We start from the raw sequence: 20,091 nt of genomic DNA on the forward strand, positions 1-20,091 counted from the left end.
TTGGGTGTGTTAGCTCACAGTCCTCTTAGCATGCATGAGGACATTGCCAGTGTACTAGTGGTAATAGAAAAAATAAACTTCTCTACTTATTATCAGTGCAAATCTTCAAGTATACAGACCTCAGTCTTTTTACTTCAGCATTAATTATTCCAAATACAAGCAGCAAAAATAAAATTAGGGGATTTTAAAGTAGTCAGGGACATTTCTATCAGTAAACTCCAATTAAACTGTCAAAAAAGCAAGCAGAGAATCAACTCTGCATGTTCTTGGATTAAGTCCATTGGTATTTTTAAGAAGTGACAGAACTGTAACTGAATGATTTGGGCAGTAAAATAACTACCATGAAACAACTGCAAGTATCCTCTACCCCATACATTCACTATTTAGAAAAATGTTATAGTTAACAACAACAGCCCCCATCCCCACAAAGCCCCAGAACTCTACACAAGAGCTATAAACATTATTTAAGAAAGAAAAGATGCTTCCATGTACAAGCACAACTGTGCCATGCCGTTTAAAAAGTCACTGTTGTGATACTTAAGGAAGAAACACAATCTGTTTTGAAGGCAGGAAATTAATCAGGAGTACTTTATCAAACAAAGGATATTACCTGCACTGAAAGAAGAAAGCTAATACAGGAACTTACTTCAGTCCACAAAAAAACCTGACTACTTAGTGCACAACTGGATACATCATGATTCTCTTTCAGTACTAAGAGAGAGTAATTTGTAGAAGTAAAAGCTGTGTATTATGTAGTGTATAAACCATAACATCGTAAAACCTATTTACATAACAGCCTTTTAAATGAACCCTGGAAAAGTCACACAGAATAGCCAAAACATTTCTTTAATTCCATCATGCTTACAGGAGCATGAAAGAATGATGCATCTGGGCAAGCAGGAAAGCTTATTATATAAAAGCTCTATGAAATTGGCCCTTTAAAGACTCCAAGTCCACAAACATTAACAAAAGCCTTCAATTTGGAGGAGTTGCAAATAGCAAAAAAAAAGCCCTGGAAGAGTTTCAGGCATGAATCCTTAGAAACTCTCTCAAACAGTCAGGTAGTTCCATTACTTAATTCTCTTTGTTTTACCCTCTGGGAGGGGAAAGAATGCATCAGACAAATAAATATAAGAGCCCAAAATTAAACAAAAAAATCTGACTGAGATCACTGCCATTTATTTCCTTGTTCAGTTTTTACACAACAACAAAAGCATTATCTTTCACACTGACTGAGAGCCTTTACCTTCTCTGCACAATTTTTTTCATTTTTAAAATTTAAATTCTGTGCAGAATCCATGTCTTCATTTCATGTTAGAGGATACGTACTACAATGAACTGCTCTTTAGCACAGAGTCCTCAGCTCTATAGTAAAACACATATCACATCTTTTATGTGCTTAATACTGTAAGTGATAAAATATACCTATTGCTTTTTCTTCCTGGACAGGGATTTTCCATACCAATGGCAGAAGGGATAGGAGGAGGGTCAGAAGTTCTTCTCGACATGTCAGCTCCTGTGTTAGGAACAAAATTAAAAGATCTTGTACTTTTAAAAATAGCTTAACCTTATTTTACCAAGCTATTCAGCATTCAGTTCCTATGCCTTCCTGCTGTTTTAAGCACTGAATAAATGACCCATCTACAAAAAGTATAATCATTAACTAGAGCAAATCAGAAAGATCCAAGATATTTATTACACCTCTAAACTGTTTCTATACAAAGGTCTCCCAATCTGCCTTGTAGAAAGAATTACTCAAAAAAGAAAACCAGTAAAGTCAAAAGCACAAAACAGTGATTTTAAAAAGTCAGCATGAAACTTTGTTCCAAAAATGTAACAGCAAAAACAAAAAATCAAAACCACAGAATAACCACTAAAAAACCTCCACTCCTACTGAGATTCTAACACCTACATACTAAGAACTTTAGTGCAGGGAAGAACTGTAGAAAGCACAGAATTCAAACACCATTTTTTTATGGGATGCGTTGTAGCACTATCAGAATGGTTTCAGTCCTAAAGAACAATAACTTTCATACACAAAGCTGACTCAAGCATTTTGGCACTTTACATGACTCTGGGACATGCAGCCAAAGTCTCTTTCCACCCAGCTATTGCACTTGAACTTCACACATGCCTTAGTCAAATATGAGCTGGCAAACAGGTCTACGATTACCTAGTTTTCCATTTTCTGCTCCCACTGAAGGACAGAATGCAACTACAACATATCTTTTTGAATTTCAAGTATTCCCAATTAACTCATGCACTCTCCACAAAAAGGAAAGCAAACCAGTACCAAGAGCAATCAACGTGAGCCAGACAAATCCACACAGTCAAAGCTCAATACAAAAACTATAACCCCTTAAGAAAAGCTACTACCTGATCAATTATTGAGTTCAGAGTGGTAAGCAAAATAAACCCACGGCCTTGAACTAAGTATTGTCCCAGTGCTGCCATATGAGTTTCTTCTTCTTCATCCTCCTTGGCTTCTGTCCTCTGTACCACTGCATTGCACAGGCTGTTGACATCAGTCAAGAATTCCCGTGCCAGTGAGTTACTGGCACTGCTCATGTCTGAGCTGTAAATAGAGGAAGGTGCAGAAATTAACTTCATCAGAAAATACATTCCTTATAGACAAAGACTGGGGGAAAGAAGGGAAAGATACAGGAAAGGTTCTTCCCTGTACCTCACCCCTTCCAAAAGACAGCGTCTGATGAGCTGAGGAATCAATATACCCATGTAGGGTAGAAGGGAAAGAAAAGAACAAACTTAGAGAATTTCAGTGAAAACTTTAGCTAACAGCCCAGGACCCCCAATACAAGCAAAATACTCTGAAGCTTTTACTGCAGCTCTTTATACAGAAATAGAAGGAGTTAAATGTGCTGTAGCACTCATATATTTCATCATATCCAAGCATGGAATGTGCAAACAAAAAAAAAAAAAAAAAAGGCCAAATAATTTTCAATGTAACATTTAAATATACCAGATGGGTTAATGGGTTAATATGTAATTATTAGGTAAAAAATAAGACCTTGAAAGTAAAAGCAAGTTTGTTTGCACTAATGGTACAGAAAGCTCCTTCTAGTAGCAAAATTGCAAATACTTATAATGCCATTCACTGTAGAAGTAGCGAAAAAATTCTTACCAGAATCACTTTGCCAGCTTAACACATTTATCTCCTATCTAGAAGGACAAGCAAATATATTCTGGAAATATCACTCTTGGTTCACCTGTTTTTAAAAAGAGAAAAATATCATTGTTAATAGGATTTTTTAAAAGTTATTTTATGACAGCTGTTTGAAACTTAGGAAGAGTTCGTGAGGTTTTTTTGAGCTTTAAAGCCCTGGTTTTCACTTTTAGCTTAAGATTGTGTACAGCTGAAATCCTATTACAGAGAAAAAAATCGGCATACATGAGATAAGTTAATATAATATAATCCATCAGTCTGTCAAATGGAAAATGAGCCAGGTACACAGGTTTAAATAATTCCCTCCAGAAACAGTATGAGGATGTAGTGATCACCACCTGTATATATAACATTAGAAAAACTTGCAGCTCCAGGTACAAGTGAGGGGTAGAAGGAGAACAGAATTATGCAGTCAGGTGTTGATGCAAATGCATCCTAAATCTCTCCTAGTCTATCCTGACAGAATACCAATTCTCTATTACACTAAGCACTGGGGAAGATGTAGTTAATAAGAACTGAAAATTTGTCAGTGGGAAACTCATCAACTGAAAATTTATCACTGGGAATGCAAAGGGTAAAAACCAAGAAAAGCCTCAAAAACATTAAACTACTAAAGGTCTCTATATGAGGACTCAGAAGACATTTATTACATCCACAGTTAATTGTGAGAAAAACAAAACGCAACAGATGGGGACAGGAAAAAAAGGAAAGACAAACACTAAATTAATTGATTTAGCATTCTCAGATGGCAGGTAAGTAAAAATTTCAGCTTAAAGTTTATGATGAGCATGAATGATACATGACAGACTTCCTTAAGGAAAGAGACAAACACTGTATGTTACCCAGACAAGCACCTAATAATTGGCCTCCCTTTGACCACTAGGAAACATGTTTCATCCAGCCTCACAAAAAACTAACTTACACATTCAGCTAATTGTCACAATTTATTGAAATAGAATAGTTTAAGCAGCTAGTGGTTTTACAGTTGCACCAGAGTAACAAACATAGAGATAAGCTGTCCATCAGGTTTTTGTGTCCTTCCAGCTGAGGCTTCAGTCTCCAGGTTTCTGCGCTGCTTGCCTGGTTTCATGGATTTAACATACATTGCCATATTCTAGCAAAAGGGTGGATTCCCAGTATCAGTAGTAAGATAAAGTACAATTTTGTTGCCATTAACACAAAAAGACATTAGGCATATATTCTTAACACAATTATTTAATATAGGATGGGTAAGGAATTAAGATGCTCTGACTCTATAGTGCAGAAAAAAAAACTGTAAAGAGATACTATGCTGGATAATGGGGCACTTCTTTTAGGAGTTGTTTCAACAAGTGCTAGCTAGTTCCGAGTTGTACCCATTTATTTTCCTGCAATGAAGTTTTTATACAGACTGACAGCATAAACTTATATTTGGCAGCAGATGATGATAAAACCTAACTAAGCTGTTTGAGAGCAGAAAGAAACCTACTAGAACATTGTACACAGTCCCAATGAGACCTTAACAGTTTTACAGTTCTGAAATATTCCATGTGTGAGGGCTTCACATAGTCAGCTCTAAAAAAAAAAAAAAAGAGTAATTTAATTTGCTAGAAGAATATGACTATTATATTTCATAAAAAACACCTCTACTACATAGTATTTATTTATAAAAGGAAAAAACCCACAAGTTAAAAAAAAAACCACTTAATTGCAAATAATTTTATATTCTTCTGCCCTTTTCATGCCTATTTTTGCATCATGCTCATAATTCAACCTGTATCATGTATACCTTCTGGCCCCTTTCAGCCCCACCTCTCAAGGGAGTTATTTCCTATTTACCGGTGTGGTAGAAATCAATTTCTTGCACCTGAAAATTGTATTTTCTGAACTACTTTCCATTTTTATGAAGTTGCTAATCAACTGAGCACCTTAGTGTAAGACTGTCTTGTAGTTCACTGGACTTTGAAAGAGAATACCAAAATTGTCCTTACAAGGATGAAGCTCTAAGACAAGTTGAGCAATCTTGAATACTGAAACATTAACATACTAAATTTGCACTGTGCTAATTATTAGATGTTATCTCTAACAACAGAATTTGTGGAAAGAAGAAAATGCAACAAAAGCAAAGAGTCAGAACTAGTACTCTGTATACTAAAGCAAACTGAGCCTTTTCCTTAGTTATGTTTTCAACAATATGTTGCCCAGAAAGGCCTGGAATGTCCAGCAAACAGCAGCATCATAATAAAATACAGTACTAATTCAAAAGCCCATAATACTAGTTTGTTACTTGCAGAAACTGTTGCCCAACAGCTATAGCAGGAGTAAAAGAGAACTAAGTAACATTCAGCTACAGGAAGTTGTTAATTTATTTACCTTCCCTAGTTTTCTGTTTCAGGTAAGAAAGAAACATTGACCAGGCACGGCATGGCTACAAGTCCTTTTAAGTACAGACTGCAATGAAGTTGCTTTTTCAGCAGCTATTAAAACCAGTGCTTTGAAAAATCCCTTAGTTTCTGTAAGACATTGTGCAATCCAGTTTTTTCTGGCCTCCAGTTCAAACCTTGTAGCCTTTTCACCCATTCTCTAGAATAAAGTGTATATATATATATATAAACACACACAGGTAACCTCTGGTCAACAAACACTACATTTAGTTTATACAGTACTCATTTCAAACAGCAAATGCTTATTCTAGCCTCATTGCTGGTACCTAATGTTTATGCTCTGGAGAGTATGCTTGTTACCTTTTCAAGGATTTTAACATTTATATATCTATCATTATTTAGTAAGATTTAGTCTGGGGTTAAGCTTTCAACTTAAGCTCAAACTTCTGTTAGCAGAGGACACATACATAATGAAGAGCATCAGCATGTTACTAAGAAATTCCACAGGAGGCTTCAGCTATTGTAGCAAAGATTGTCAGGTTGTTGCAGAAATTGAGTAGCAGACAGCAGTTTTGATTGTCTGGTTAAAGAAAATCACTAACAATTAGACTAAGAATGAAATCCTTTGTGCAAACTGGGAAGGAAAAGAAAGTGCAAGAGAGCATGCAACAGAGTAATACATATCTAGTGTGGCCTGGAATAAAATGGGAAGTACAGTGTTGCCTTGAAATCTGTACGTGGTGAGAAAATGCAAATGAAGGCTCAAAGTAATGCATCACTGAAATCAGCATCCTTCATTTTCTGTTATTTTGGTGTGATTCAACACTTTACACAAGCTGGAAAGAAATACCCAGCTGACATGGCCAAAATAGGTCACACAGCAGGAGCAACACAGAGACAGAAAGAAAAGAGGAACCTGTAGTTTGAGCAGAGACTGTCAGAAAGCCTGAGACACTTTGATGCTCTGCATTACTGATGCAGGGCAATCATCCAAAAGAATAGTTTACAAAACACAGCAAAATTTACTAACCATCCAACAACTCGGTCAAAAACATGAGCAAAGAGCAAAACCAAGACCTTTTAAGTTTGAATCATTCTCAAAACAAACATACCAGGCAACATTCCAGCTCCACAGAAGACCTCCTGCTTAATATTTTCAACCACTTTCTGCACTGTCCTCCGCTATTATTTATTAACTATTTGTGGTTACAGAAGCAGAAAACCTATCACATACTAAGGCAGTGCTGTTCCAACCATGACATTGCACATGAAAAAACCTCTTAACATACAGAATTTATTATAAGGCTGCAGGTAGGTGTCAATTTTTTTTGGCACAGTGCTATTTCTGACCAAGTCCTTGATTTCATCAAGGAGTTCAGTAACCAGCTTTAAGCCTTACACATAATTCACTAGGTCAATACTATTCCTGAACAAGTTATTCAGAGTCTCTCCCCAAGAGCAAAAAAAAAAAAAGTGAAAACCAAAAATGCTTGGTATGTTTGGATAAATAACACATGCACAGTCCTTTTAATGAGCCAGGGAAGTATGTCAAGTGCACAAGACAGTAAACAAGTATTATTTTAATGAACCCTCAAAAGTATGGTGAGTCTATCAGAGTAATGATGTTTCCTAATACACAAGTGTGTTTATGTCTGTATAATCTTAATATTGCCACTTTATGTATCAACTCCCATCTCAGGTAAGAGGGATGTTTGTCTTGCAACACCTGAAGTTTGAGAGTCCTGCTTCTCCAAGTATTGTAAGCCTTCCATAAGTATGTTGTTTACTTGTGTTCTTCTGCCATGGTATTAAAAATTTAATTAATGAAGCTCAGTGCTTATACAACCTGAGAATTAGAAAATTTCTACCTCTTGTGGATGTGCAAGCATTGTGCAAGCTTACACTGAAAAAAAAATATTGAAAGGAATTATCTGTGCTTACTGAAAGTAACAATCCTTAAAGAAATAAAAATATTTTTTTTTCATATTGTGTATGGTTAGGGAATACGGACATGATGGCTAAACTAGCCATTCCCCATGTAGAATAGGAATGCCAAGGGGAAAAACCAAATGAGCTTAGACAAGTAATAAGCCAGGTTTGTTAAAAAAAAAAAAAAAAAAAAAAAAGAAATGGGTGCTTTCCAAAATACCTGTCATATATATATATATATATATATATTTATAAAATCAAGTCAGCAAACATACCCACGGCTACAGACACTTTGAGATACACAGAGGCATTGCAGCAGGTGCATGCAGGTCACCTTCTCAGAAACAGTTTCAGAGCTATCATCATTCTGATCAAGACCCAGACCTGCGGTGCACCATGCAGCAGCATAAGAAAAAGCCAAACCCTTGCTTACTCACAAATTATAATTTTCCATGGATTTTCAGGCCTCAGGTTTTTCTGATAGTTTGAAATCAAACTCATGAGTGATGTCTTTGGGCACAAAGATTGCTTCAGACTATTCTTCCAAAACTTGGTCAATGCATTCTTTCAAAATGTAACCTATAATGTATTTGCTAGTGTTTAATCAGCTGCCTGCCATATATCCCGACCCGTGAGTGTTTATGTCTGCTCTCCCTAGCACAACTGCTTCAGGAAGTAATGTTTCATGAATTTCACTTGTCTAGCATAACTATTGGTGAAACCAGCTTTAAATATTAGAAACATAACTCGGAGGTATCTCAGATTAACATGTACACATTATTCTTGTTTACATACAACACACAATCCCCAGTTCATGTTTTTCTCTTCAACAGTTTCTAAAATGTCATCTTGGGACATTTTTTTCTTGCTAAAATTCAGCAGGTTCTCAGGTTCTGCCTTGAGTTATGAAGAACAGTATTCCTTTACAAATTACCAGATTATCAGTAATTTCCTCCTTTTGAATCTGGGGGAAATACCACTGAGATAGAGTTAATGGCGAAGAATGGCTAGCTGTGTATTAGACAAGTGCTTTGAGACAGCTTCTCAATTTCATGTGGAATTTTATTTAGTCATCAAACAATATGAAACACCTGTGAATACATTCTTGTCACACCTGAAATCAAGCAAAAAAAAAAAAGAAATGATTCATCTAACAAGATAAAAAGTACAACACTAATGAAAGACAGGCTCTCAAATAACCACCTACACTCAAGTTAGACATTAGCCCTGTACATATGCTATACTCAAGTTTATGCTGAGACTGTGGTCTTCTACTATCCAAAATCATTAACTACAACATAGTTGTTAGCCAAATTAAATCCATTCTAGTTCATTTAAAATTTTCATATTTCAGACCACTGCATACTGGTACTGAGAGTAAGCATTCCTTAGAAGAGGCACTGGCAAAGCTGGGAGCCTTCAAAGATAATCATTGCAGCACCAACTCTGTCAAAAACAAATATGCCTGCTATCATGGACATCAGCTAAAAAGCACTAAAGAATACAATGCTGCTACCAATACCATGAAAATGCTGGTGTCAAGCTTTGTTAGTAGGCTTGAAGACTAGGCTCTCTTTCAGATCTTATCTAAAGTGTCAGAGGCCAACACCTCTGCAAACACATGGTACTAAAGGAAGGAACTGACAACTATTCCACCACAAGGTGGAATCTACAAAAGACCAGTAAGTTCTTACAAATGAAAAATGAAGGATGAAGATCATCTGTGAAACATTTGGCAGTAGCAAGGCAATGCTCCTAAGTGAGCCTTGTTCTGAGCACTAGTCAGAGTGCTAACAAGTTCTTCCCTAAATTAAGATATATATAAGTAATACTTCTAAATACCTTCTTCCATACTTTAGGTTTGATACTTTAACTGCAGACCAGACTACAAGCAAGCCTTAACAGTCATGGCTGCACAGTAACAACTAAAACTAAAGATCAAGACTAACTTCCACAGACTCTGCAAATTGAAATGAAAGCAGCAGTCTGGCACAGCAGGTAGGTCAGAAGTTCAGTGCCACTGTCTCCAGTACTGAGCCAACAGAGACCAGCCCTGCATGACCAGGCAGACTTTGTGACATGCTCTTACATTAATCCACACTCCTGGAGACAGTGTGGCCTCTGCGAATATAGCTGGGGCCACTTTACAAGTATGCAGACCACCCTGCATTTTGAACAACCTATGTCTGCTCAAGCTGTGATCTAGAGGATCATACAAAACTTTTTGTAACTTATAATCTTATACACTTGGATTGTACCCATGCTTGGAGAAAGAGAAGAAGTAAAGATTTGAGCACTCTTGAGTGCTTGAGGCACTGTTGTGGAAACAATATGAATGAGTAAAGGCTATCCTAAATGAAAGCTTAGTAGTGAGAAGATTAAAATTACAAAGTGCTTAAGATCAGTTTTGACATTGTGACTAAAAGTACCCACTAAGAGCAATTAAATAAGAGGGGAAGATCAATTATCAGAGGTTTAAAAAAAACCCAAAAACATTAAAGGGCTGAAGCCTACTTACACTTCTGAAGCTTTAAAACCAATCAGTGAAGTTGGTATTTTTTATTAGCTGTCAGATGCAGACAAAACAGCAGGTAAACCTTTCTAAAAGTGGCAATTTAAAAAGTTACCCAAATATCAGAGAGTGAAATATACTGCTATTCCTGTTAAGCTCAGTATGCCAGCTTCTTTACAAAGTGAAAACAGCTTCAGTGGTGTTAGGGAAGCAGACCCTGTATTTCTTCCAGGCTTTACAGCAAAGAGGCATTTGATTCACCAGCCCCTGATGCACTGAAGTGGACCCAGATGACCCAGTCAACATTCCAGACAACTACAGACAAAATGACTCACATCATCTCACTTTACGTAGCTTTTCTCCAATGGAAATGCAAATAAGGAACAGCTAGGATTTTTAACTTACTTTTGAAGTTTAAACAGCACTCCAAATTAGTCAAGGAGCACAAACTCCAACAGGAAAATTATAATAAATAATTACACTACATATAATAGTGACCAAAAATATGACGTTTCCTGATATACCTATTATAGATAGCAAGCACTTAACAAAATGCTGAATCACCAGAGTAAACCTTTAATCCATCCACAATGCAAAGAAAAAAATAGTGCCAAAGAAGGAAGTCCCCAATTATAAAAGTGTATTACTCATGAATACTTTGGTAGAAAGATTTTACACTACTAAGCTGCACAAAGTATGCCAGATGAAGGTGCATATGGAGCCAAGTAGTATTTTCAGTAAGCAAACATCATATGATCATTTTTGCTGCAAATGCTAAGGACTTAGTGGGACTCCAAGAATCAAATTTGCTTTGTAACTGATGTAATTTATGCTTCTAAAAATAGTCCTGGAGTAATTAGGAGTACCTTCTGGAGTGGAAAGTACTCCCGCACGTCCCCCCTCCCCAGCATTTCCACCAGATATTCAGACACATGAAGGAAGTTTTTTTCTTTCCTTTGATCTCTCCTTAATTGAAACATGCAAATAAAAAATGAAACTACACATTTCTCACTGACTCAAAACTCCCTGTATCATTGAAAGATGCAAGTAATACAAAAAAAATTAATGATAATCATGTAGCACACAGTTTTACACTGGAGGGATTTTGCTTTGTTTTCTCTACAGCAAATCATAACATTTTATCTCAATTCTTGGAAACTGTGACTGTTAAACTCTTGCCTTCCAACAGACTAGCACAGCTTTGGTTGACTGGACAGAGGTCAATTTTTGAAATCTTTTAACAATTATTATATTGCTGGATTTTTATCAGGTCTTGCAACAGAATTATAAGCTATCAGGAATATTTCTTGATCTACATCTTAAATGTTTTCCTTATTAATTCACATTTTTTTCAGAATTAAGGTATTGAGAGCTATTCATTCCTTCAGATTGCTGTTTCCATTACTCTTTCTGCATCTTTTAGTTAATACACTAAGGTCTATCAAATCAGTAGCTTACTGAAGTTAACAGATCTAGTTACATTTTTTTGTCATTTACTCCCCCAAAGAACGTGAATCTTTGGTAAATGCCTCCACAATACTACAGAAAAATATATGATGTCGAGTGTTTGCTGAAATAAAACTGCACAGAAGTTAACATCAGTTTTAATACTTCCAACAAATCTTGCATTTGGCAATAACTGACAGTAATTCCTCCTAACATTTCATCTTTCCAGTTTCTCTTGGGAGAACAGAAAGGTTTTCCTCTACTGTCAAAAGTTGAAAAAAAAAATCAGAAACTCCCTCCTCCCACCTCACAGTTAGTACTTCATGCTCCCATACTTCACCATGGAGCATGATGGCAACTTCTAACTGAAGCCAAGGAGCTCAACTTTCAGGTGCAGGAAAAGAGAGCAAAGAATTCATAAACATGAGAATTAGCTGAGATTGTCAGAGTGGTTGAGCAAGTATCTGACAGACGCAGTCTAACAGGCATGAGTCTTCCACCATCTTTCATAAACCACTATTCATGACTTGCCTTCCACTTCCCACCTTTTAAATTATCCAGGAAGTGCAGAAAAGCTCTTTCACAATATAAGTGAGAGTAATTCCCACAGTGCCTCAGCACCCCCATACAAACACAAGTGTCACCAGGCAAGCCCCAGATGCCTGCAGGAAGCTACGCAAGCAGAGAAGTACAGAAGACAATCCTTTCAGTGCTTCCCATGGCATGGTCACTGCAAAATCTCACAGCAAGAGCAGGCAGCATGGACTTACTTATGGGGGAGAAACTTACTTAAGAAACAGAAGAGAGAGAAGCAGAATAGATGCCCTGGCTCCTTTGTAACACACCAAAGTCACAAAATCCATGAGGTGCAGAATATGAAGGAAGATTAAACGTGTAGTAGTGACTAAAAAAAAACCTAGGGGAACTTTATTTAGAGAAATACCCAAAACAAAGATACAACAGAAGTTCCAGCAGGTACAGGCACCAAGACATGGCACTATTCCAGGACTTCACCATCACATGGATTACACACCTATCCCTCTCCAACATAAGCTAAGGAATTTCGCAGGGTTTTCTCCATCTTGCTCTTACTCAGCATCAGATTTATTCTGTATCTTCACATAACACAGTTACCAAAAAATCACACCGAGAAGACTCACACTTCTACTTAAATAATTGGTACAAAAAAACTGACTTCCCATAAAAAGAGATTTTAATCAGACCCCAGGCTACAAACATGAACTAAAGACCTAATAACTTACAGCAGGAAAAAATTCAAGAATTACACACAGCCTTCTCCTTTCCCATCACGCATTCCAGTATCACTTCTGCATAGAGTGCTCCATCTGGAAGCAAGACTTCACCTTGCACTAATTTCCAAGTCCCTGAGAGCCATGATCAAACGCAAGACCTGAATGTAAACAGAGGAAAAGAAAACCTGATCTGGCACATACCACGCTGCTTTATTAGTTCTTCTCAACAGACCATGACAGCTGAATCAAAATACTGCTGAACCTCAGTAAAAGCCCCCATCTCCCAAAATGCAGCTAGGGTAGAGTTATACAAGACAGCTCAGCCCACCTGACAACACAGGACTAGCAAGAAGGTGCTTCTGTTCTTCCCCAGCAACTCCTCTCTTCCTTTTATCTCCAGCACTGCACTCATCCAGCTCCTTCTTGAAGTGGCCCACCTCGACAGCTTTCCAGAAAACTAGCTTTTTCAGCTGGATTTGTTGTTGTTGAATTGCCATATTGAGGGATCATGCAGCTGTCACTGTCAGTGAAGGGAAGGCTGCAGGAGGGAATTTCCTCCTTCAGCAGTAACAAGTGCCACAATCAGCTTAGCAAGCTCAGACAAACCAATCCAAATCACACAACAGAAGACCTCAAGTCTCTTCTACCTGATCTTGTCCCAGGTGTACCATCCTCAGATCAGAGCTGTCACAGGAACCAACGGCTGTAATAACACCAGCTCAACTACTTGATACTACCCAAAGGCCCATGAACCTTCAGCAAGCAATAATTTGCCAGACTACCTGATAGTCTCACAACTATCTCTGAACTGGAAAAGAAAACAAAAATTAAGTAACCCCAGGTATATATACATAAAGGCCTCCTTCCACTGCACATTACAATCCTTTTCTAACAATATAATCCAATTCCCCAACAATCATAGCAAAAAAGATGGAGTAGCAATAATTCAAGCAATAGCTACTACAGTTCTTAGCTAAGGGCATCAAAGCCCGATAATTCCCCAAAAAGGAATAAAATGGGTATTAGTGTGGTCTTGTCAACGACAGCTGTACACCAAAAAGAACTGAAATTCACCAACAGAGGACAAGCAGGCATGTTCTGCACAGCACTTCCGGGTGCAGCAGAATCCTCTTACAAAATAATCATTTCACCCTACATTCCCTTTGCTCTCTTCTGCCCTCAAAAAACAAGCATCAAAATTAGTTTTGCTTCAGATTTTCTCCATAGGCAATATTTTCTTATTTGAAAAGAGACCACCATGGCAATGGCAAAATTCTGAATATAAAGAAACTATTAAATGACCAGCTGTACAGGTGTATAATTTCATACTAATAAGTAAGCACCATGGTCTATTACAGAAATCACTGACAGTAGAAATATAGAGCTGAGCTTCCTGAAATGCTTGTACATAGAATCACAGTATTTGCTTATGCTGTTTGAGCTTGACTGTAAAAAGAACTATATGAAAACAGCGATTTACTTTCAGTAAGTGTTAAGAATGCAGTTTCTCTTTTCCAGTGTTTACACATCCAGTGTCTAACTTTCCAACACATCCTATACTATTGTTCAATGTACTCGCAGACTCTTTCCCTACCAACTTAAGCTGCACTAACAACTGATGTGGTGACACATGAAAAACCTACCAGGGACTACAAGAAAGAAGGAAGCAAAAGAAGCATCAAAAGAGAATCTTAATGAAATGGTTATTAACCTTACAGAAAAACTTTTTACAGTCAAGCATTTTTGATGGAAAGCTGTCTTTGAGTATGGTTAAAAAAATTCACAGGGCAAGGAGAAAGGGAAGGCAGGAAGTGAGTGACATCAAAAAAGCTCATCTTAAGAAATCTGTATAGTCTTATAAACCAAGTGACAACTTGGCAATTGGCAATCCTTTGGCAATTGGTTTTGATTTTAAAAGTAAAGCCTTAAAAGCTATATGCTTTTAGCTTGCAAGAGTCTCTGTCCAAAGGACAACAAGGAAGAACAATTAAATTAAAACCCTCTAGAAAAAGATGAGGTTTTTTTCCCTTACCTATGATAGTATATGAAAACAGTATTATTTTTTATTCACTTAATTCAAAAAACCCACCAAAAACTCCTAGAGCCAGTAAACCACAAACTTTCTAAAGTACCTGAGACAATGCCTTCTCCTTTGCATTATTGGTCTGGGAGACTTTTTGCCAATACAGGCAAAAAGGCAACTCAAGAATATTTTCCTGAGTCCTTATCACACTGTAGCTCCATTATGATAAAAGCTCTATGCAGGCATGGTCTCTTGTCCAAGCAAACAAAATCTGATCCTTCCTCAATGAAAGGTTAATTGTTCCAAACACCTCTTTTCTGCTACCTAGCACAAGATTATGATACATATGACTAAAACAGATAGTTGTCCCACCACCTCATCAGCAACAGGCAACAGTACACAAGCTTGTGTCACCAGCTCCAAGTTTCCTGTAGATGCTTATAATGAAGTCTTACGGAGTCATATGGCACTACAAGTAAGAAGAAAAAAAGCAGAAAAAAAGTCTGCCATCCAGATTTTCTTCTTTAGCCAGTCCCATTAATAACCACATTAGATGCTTTTCCAGCTCCTAGGCCATGACATCCAGTCCTCTGGTCTTCATTCTGGATTTCTTCAATTGCTCTGCTTTCTCTTACCCAAGAAGTTTTATTTTCACTTCAAGTGATGCACTTGCTTTTTTTGCCTTCTCCTTTCACTGCAGATGTTAGTAAAACGTAGCTCTTTAGTTCTTTTGGGGACATCAAGCAATATCCAATTCTTAGATTTTTGCTCTGCTCTTGGAGAAGCATTTTTGAACATTCTCCCCACACTCAAAGAACATGTAGAAGAGTTTCCATCGTGCCTCTGTCCATCCATTTTGATGGATGAAAAAGGGCAGTTCAGGTGCTGAAACGCTGCCACTCTTGTATATTCCGCCAGCGTTCCCGCGTTCCCGTGCACAGCCCTCATTTGCTTTTCTTCAGTCCTTATCTGCAGCACACGCCTCGCTGACAGCAGAGGCTTTGTGTTCGCGCTCTGCTCGCATAGCGCTGCCCCCCGCAGGAAGCGCGCACGGAACGCGCCCGGGGTGGAAGGGACCACAGCGGGGCATCTGCTCCAAGGTGCCTGCTCAAGCAGGGCCACCCTAGAGCACGCGGTACAGGACTGAGTCCAGACGGTTCCTGAGCATCCCCAGTGAGGCAGACTGCACAGCCTCTCTAGTCAATCTGTCCCAGTGCTCGGTGACCCGCACAGCAGCCCGGCAACGCGGGAGGGCGCGGGGAGAACCCGCACGCACCGCCTGGACACGCACACGGGGACAACGCACTCGTCGCCTTTCGGCACAGGCCGAGGCCTCACGTCAGCGGGGCCGCTCTGGGCCGCCGAGCGCCCGCGGCCGGCCCCGGAACACTCGGGCCCGGAGCCCGCGGCGCCGCTCCCGCCGCTGCCGGGGAGCCCCGGGGCGGGGCGGGGCGGGCCCCGCCCGCGACACCTCCGGCGGCTCCTTCCGCCTACTCCTGCCGCCGCCGGGCTGCCCCGAGCCGCCGGCGGCTCTCCGGGCGGCAGCGCCACTGACAGCCCGCCGCGGCCGCCGGCCTCGGCCCGCGAACCCGCGAACCGCGGGCAGGGCCTGTGCTGAGCGCCCCGCCACGGCCCCGTGCCGCCAGGCGAGCCCCCCGCCGTGGCCGTGGCCGTGCCCGTCCCGCCCTTACCCGCTGCTCTCCCCGCCACAGCCGACGCGCCCGGCCGCTCGCTCCGCTCTTATCCCGCTGACAGCGTCCCGGCAGCCCGTGGCGGGAGGTTCCTGCCCGGCCCCGCCGCGCCGCCCGCCCCCGTCTCCCCGGCAACACAGCGCCCGCCCCGCCCTGCCCCGCCCGCCGGGCCGGCGGCCCAAGGGCGGCCCTGGAAGCGCCGCGGCGACCCGGCACTGCCGGCCGCCCCTGCTCTTGTGGTCGCGCCGAGACAGCGACGGCGAGTGCCACACGGACAGCCGGCCTGCGGCTCCTGCTGGGGAGCCAGACGGGCGGGAGGTGCCCCCTAAGCCGGTTCACTCCACCGCCAGCACCGCCAGCACCCTGCCCGGCTTTAGCGTCACCATTCAAAACGCCCTTTCCATGCGTGTCACGTACCCGTGGCCATCCGCCCGCTGGCGGCTGGCGCTGCCCGGCTGCTGCGAGCCGCTGTCACTGCAGCGCTGCGCTGCCTCACCAAGGGCTCCGCAGGGTTTGCGCTCTGTTTCGGTGCTTGCTCAGAGTAAATTCTTGGAGCAGGTTTACGGCTGCGGAGCTGGGCTTTGGCACTTGGCTGGAATGCCCAGGAGAAACGGTTGCCCTGAATGCTGTTCGATCAACTCCCTCACGGAACAGGTTCGCGTAGGCAAATAAATAGTAAGCCTTGACTGTATGTCACTGTTCTCACTGGCTACAGGAATTCACCTTGCACATCCAGGACACTCAGTAATTTTATGGAAGTGAGAGCAATATGGTACAGGTGATGTTAATAAGAATATGCTTCATGCATGCCTAGGTTTGGCATCACCATCCTGATTCTTGAAATCAGAAAAAATGTACATACAGAAGGTGCACAACGGTATCCTTCTCACATCCTTATGCCTCTCCCTGGTGCATTGGCCTCCTACTCCCTGACCCTTGCTGCCTTTTCTGGTGAAGACTGTGTAATTGCATTTCGCTTATCATCCCAGGGCCTGCTGGCTACCTTGGTGTCATATTGACTTTGTAAAACTTAAGCCAGGCTGCCTGCAAGGATTATATGGATGGACAGAGACAGATCTTGGGAATGCTTCAAGGAGCAGGATCCCAGGACCCATCTGCCAAAATAAATTTAGATACACACGAGGTAACAGCAGTTAAGTCTTGCAAATATAAACTTCAATCTGCCTGTACACCCTATGTCTTTTGCTTTTTCCCTTGGCATCTACTTATGGCCACCTTTCATATTTTTCTCCCTTAGCACCTGCTTTTGGCTGTTGTTCATGTTTGTGCTCACCTTATTGACAGGGAGCAAGCTATCCCTGTCAGATGGGTACTGGGCTAAACAGATCTCTATTCCAAGCCAAGACAGCATCTTCCCTGCAAGGACCAGCTGTGCATACCCCAGAACTGTTAATTCCCAGACCTCTGGGAATTAAGCACCTAGGCAACACTTCTGCACTCAAAAATTGCTTAAATCCCTCAAGAAAAGCAGTCCTAGGCAAGCGCCACCAGTATTACAACACCATAGAACAGGAAGGAAGGGAACAGAGCCTGACACTGCTTTACTGCTAAGCAAGGTTACACAGCACAGTCACAGAGCTCCCAAAGGTGTGGGAGCCCCAGTGGCACCCCATGTCTCCGCCTAGGTACCCACCTTGAGAAGCTCAGAGAGATAAGTGGTTTTCAAAGGCAGCCAAACCTCTTCAGTGGCCACAGAGAACTTAGAGGAAAAGTGGTTCAATCGATGTCCTGGAGATTAGATGACAGTTAGTTGCTAATTCAGGTAGATTAAATCCTACTTTTAAGACAGATTATTTTAAACTCCTGGAGAACGTGGTAGGATTCACTCCAGCCCATCCAATCTGGCACTGCAGCTACTGGAGAGGAGAGTGAGCCAAGATTCCCAAACCCAGGCTCAGGAAGTCCTTGCCCTAATAATGCCCACACAAATCCTCTCTACTTCCTGCTGCTGAGAAGAAAGAGAAGTCTCTTCTGCTTCTGAACCAGGACTTCCTGTTTACTGAAAAGTAAAGATACCACTACTTTATTTTTCCTTCAGATCTTACAGTTGCCAGACGATGAATGCACATATGTGTCCCTTCTCACTGCTGACAGCATCCTGAAGACAGAGGTTTCTGTTGGCCTCTCCCACAAAACTCCTGCCTGCCAGTACCTCCAAGGCTCTTTGCTGTTCCCTCTGCTGCTGCCAAGTTTTCCTCAGAAGCAGATGTAGGACAGGACAAACGCAGTGCTTGACATTTGCACATTATCTATGGTTTCTCAAGGACACCAGTGAAACTAAGCAGGCTGTACATTGCCTTCTGTAATTGTACAGCAAAACTGTAACAGCAGCAATGAAAATGAAGTCAATGGCAACAGCACATCAACTCACCCTTGGAATATTATATTTTACAGTGCAAAGAATATGAACATTTCAGATTGGTAACATAAATTTTACTGAAAATAAGTTTTCAGGAGAGAGTTGGCCATCACATACGAACAAATATCTGAGTGAATCTTCACAAGATATTTACTAAAATCTTTAGAAGGGAAGTATACCATAGCCTAAGTAGAGCTGCACTGAACAGTTATCATGTATATTAAAAAAATATTTATAAACTGCTTGGACTAAAAATATTGTTGCGAAAGATAAGTAGGGACAATTAAAGATTTTATCAGAATGATAATGTTTTTCTCACTTGAATGCTTCAAAGTACAACCTTTCAGCCATGCAGATTTTTTTTATAATTACAATAATTAAAGATCCTGCACAGATGCAACACTATGCCTTGCTCTTCAATTTCAAGCCAGAGTTTTTCAGCAAAGTCCTAAGCATTCTACATTCATTTACATCAATATAAATTTGCAGCACCTCCATAAGAGTGAGTAGAATGACACCAGTTCATACCAGAGTAACGTCAAATCAAACCTGGTTCTTCTTAGCATCACTGGTTCACTGATGACTCCCTCTATCCTACAAACAGTACCTGAATGTCACTTCAGTGTCATTCTTTCTGGGTTTCTACTATAATTCTTTCTCTTCTGCATAGGTGGAGATGATAGCAAGATGGAAAACAAGCAAGGATCAAGAATACAAGTGATATTTCCCTACTGTTCTCCTGAACAATAGAACAAGTCCACAGCACTGAGACCTGCACAGATCACACTGGTACCCAAATTCTTCAGTGTGTGGTACTAATGTTCACAGAGAGCGGATTGAGATCAATGGTTCTAAAATTTTAGTGTTCAGTGAGCCACTGTCCACTCCTGGAATTTCTTAAGCACCTACCAGACATTTTTCAATAAAGGTCCATCTACTCTCATCATAAAGGTTTCAGTTGAAAGCCTTGCAAAGGCAATGTAATGTAGGACCTAGATTTTGTTAGCTACCTTTACAGTCTCATTTTCTCTCCTTTCCAATGAGTATGTACCTGTCTTGGAAAATTTGTCTGTGTTTTAATGATATAATGAAAATAATACTTAAAATGTGGAGTAATTAACATAATGTGTGATCTGTTGTAAGTCCATTATCTTAAATCAGAGTGGTTTGTGGAAAGGGCATCCTTGTCAGCTGAGATGAGCAGCCTTTCAGCAAGGAATGAATAACAGTCTGTTTTCCCAAGGAAGCACATTACTCTTTTATTCCTATACTACTTTAAAAAATCGAAATAGTGAATAAAATACAAAAAC

General features: G+C 40.4%; 1 protein-coding gene across 2 annotated transcripts in view; it reads right to left on the reverse strand.

Moving 5' to 3' along the window:
• The window catches only part of LYST (lysosomal trafficking regulator), a 75,310-nt gene extending 58,262 nt beyond the window's left edge, over positions 1 to 17,048 (reverse strand). The window contains exons 1-4 of one of the 2 annotated variants that reach the window (XM_021527093.3): positions 16,819 to 17,048; positions 3,143 to 3,227; positions 2,377 to 2,575; positions 1,426 to 1,516 (exon numbers count right to left, since the gene is read on the reverse strand). In XM_021527093.3, coding sequence (XP_021382768.2) covers positions 1,426 to 1,516; positions 2,377 to 2,568 — 283 coding nt within the window. In that variant the 5' untranslated portion in view covers positions 2,569 to 2,575; positions 3,143 to 3,227; positions 16,819 to 17,048. Of the gene's footprint in view, positions 1 to 1,425; positions 1,517 to 2,376; positions 2,576 to 3,142; positions 3,228 to 16,401; positions 16,531 to 16,818 lie in introns of those variants that run through there. The other variant, XM_021527092.2, reaches the window with a different exon arrangement.
• Positions 17,049 to 20,091: the final 3,043 nt, after the last annotated feature.

This window comes from Lonchura striata, chromosome 3 (assembly GCF_046129695.1).
Source record: "Lonchura striata isolate bLonStr1 chromosome 3, bLonStr1.mat, whole genome shotgun sequence".
In the NCBI taxonomy this organism is placed as follows: Eukaryota; Metazoa; Chordata; class Aves; order Passeriformes; family Estrildidae; genus Lonchura; species Lonchura striata.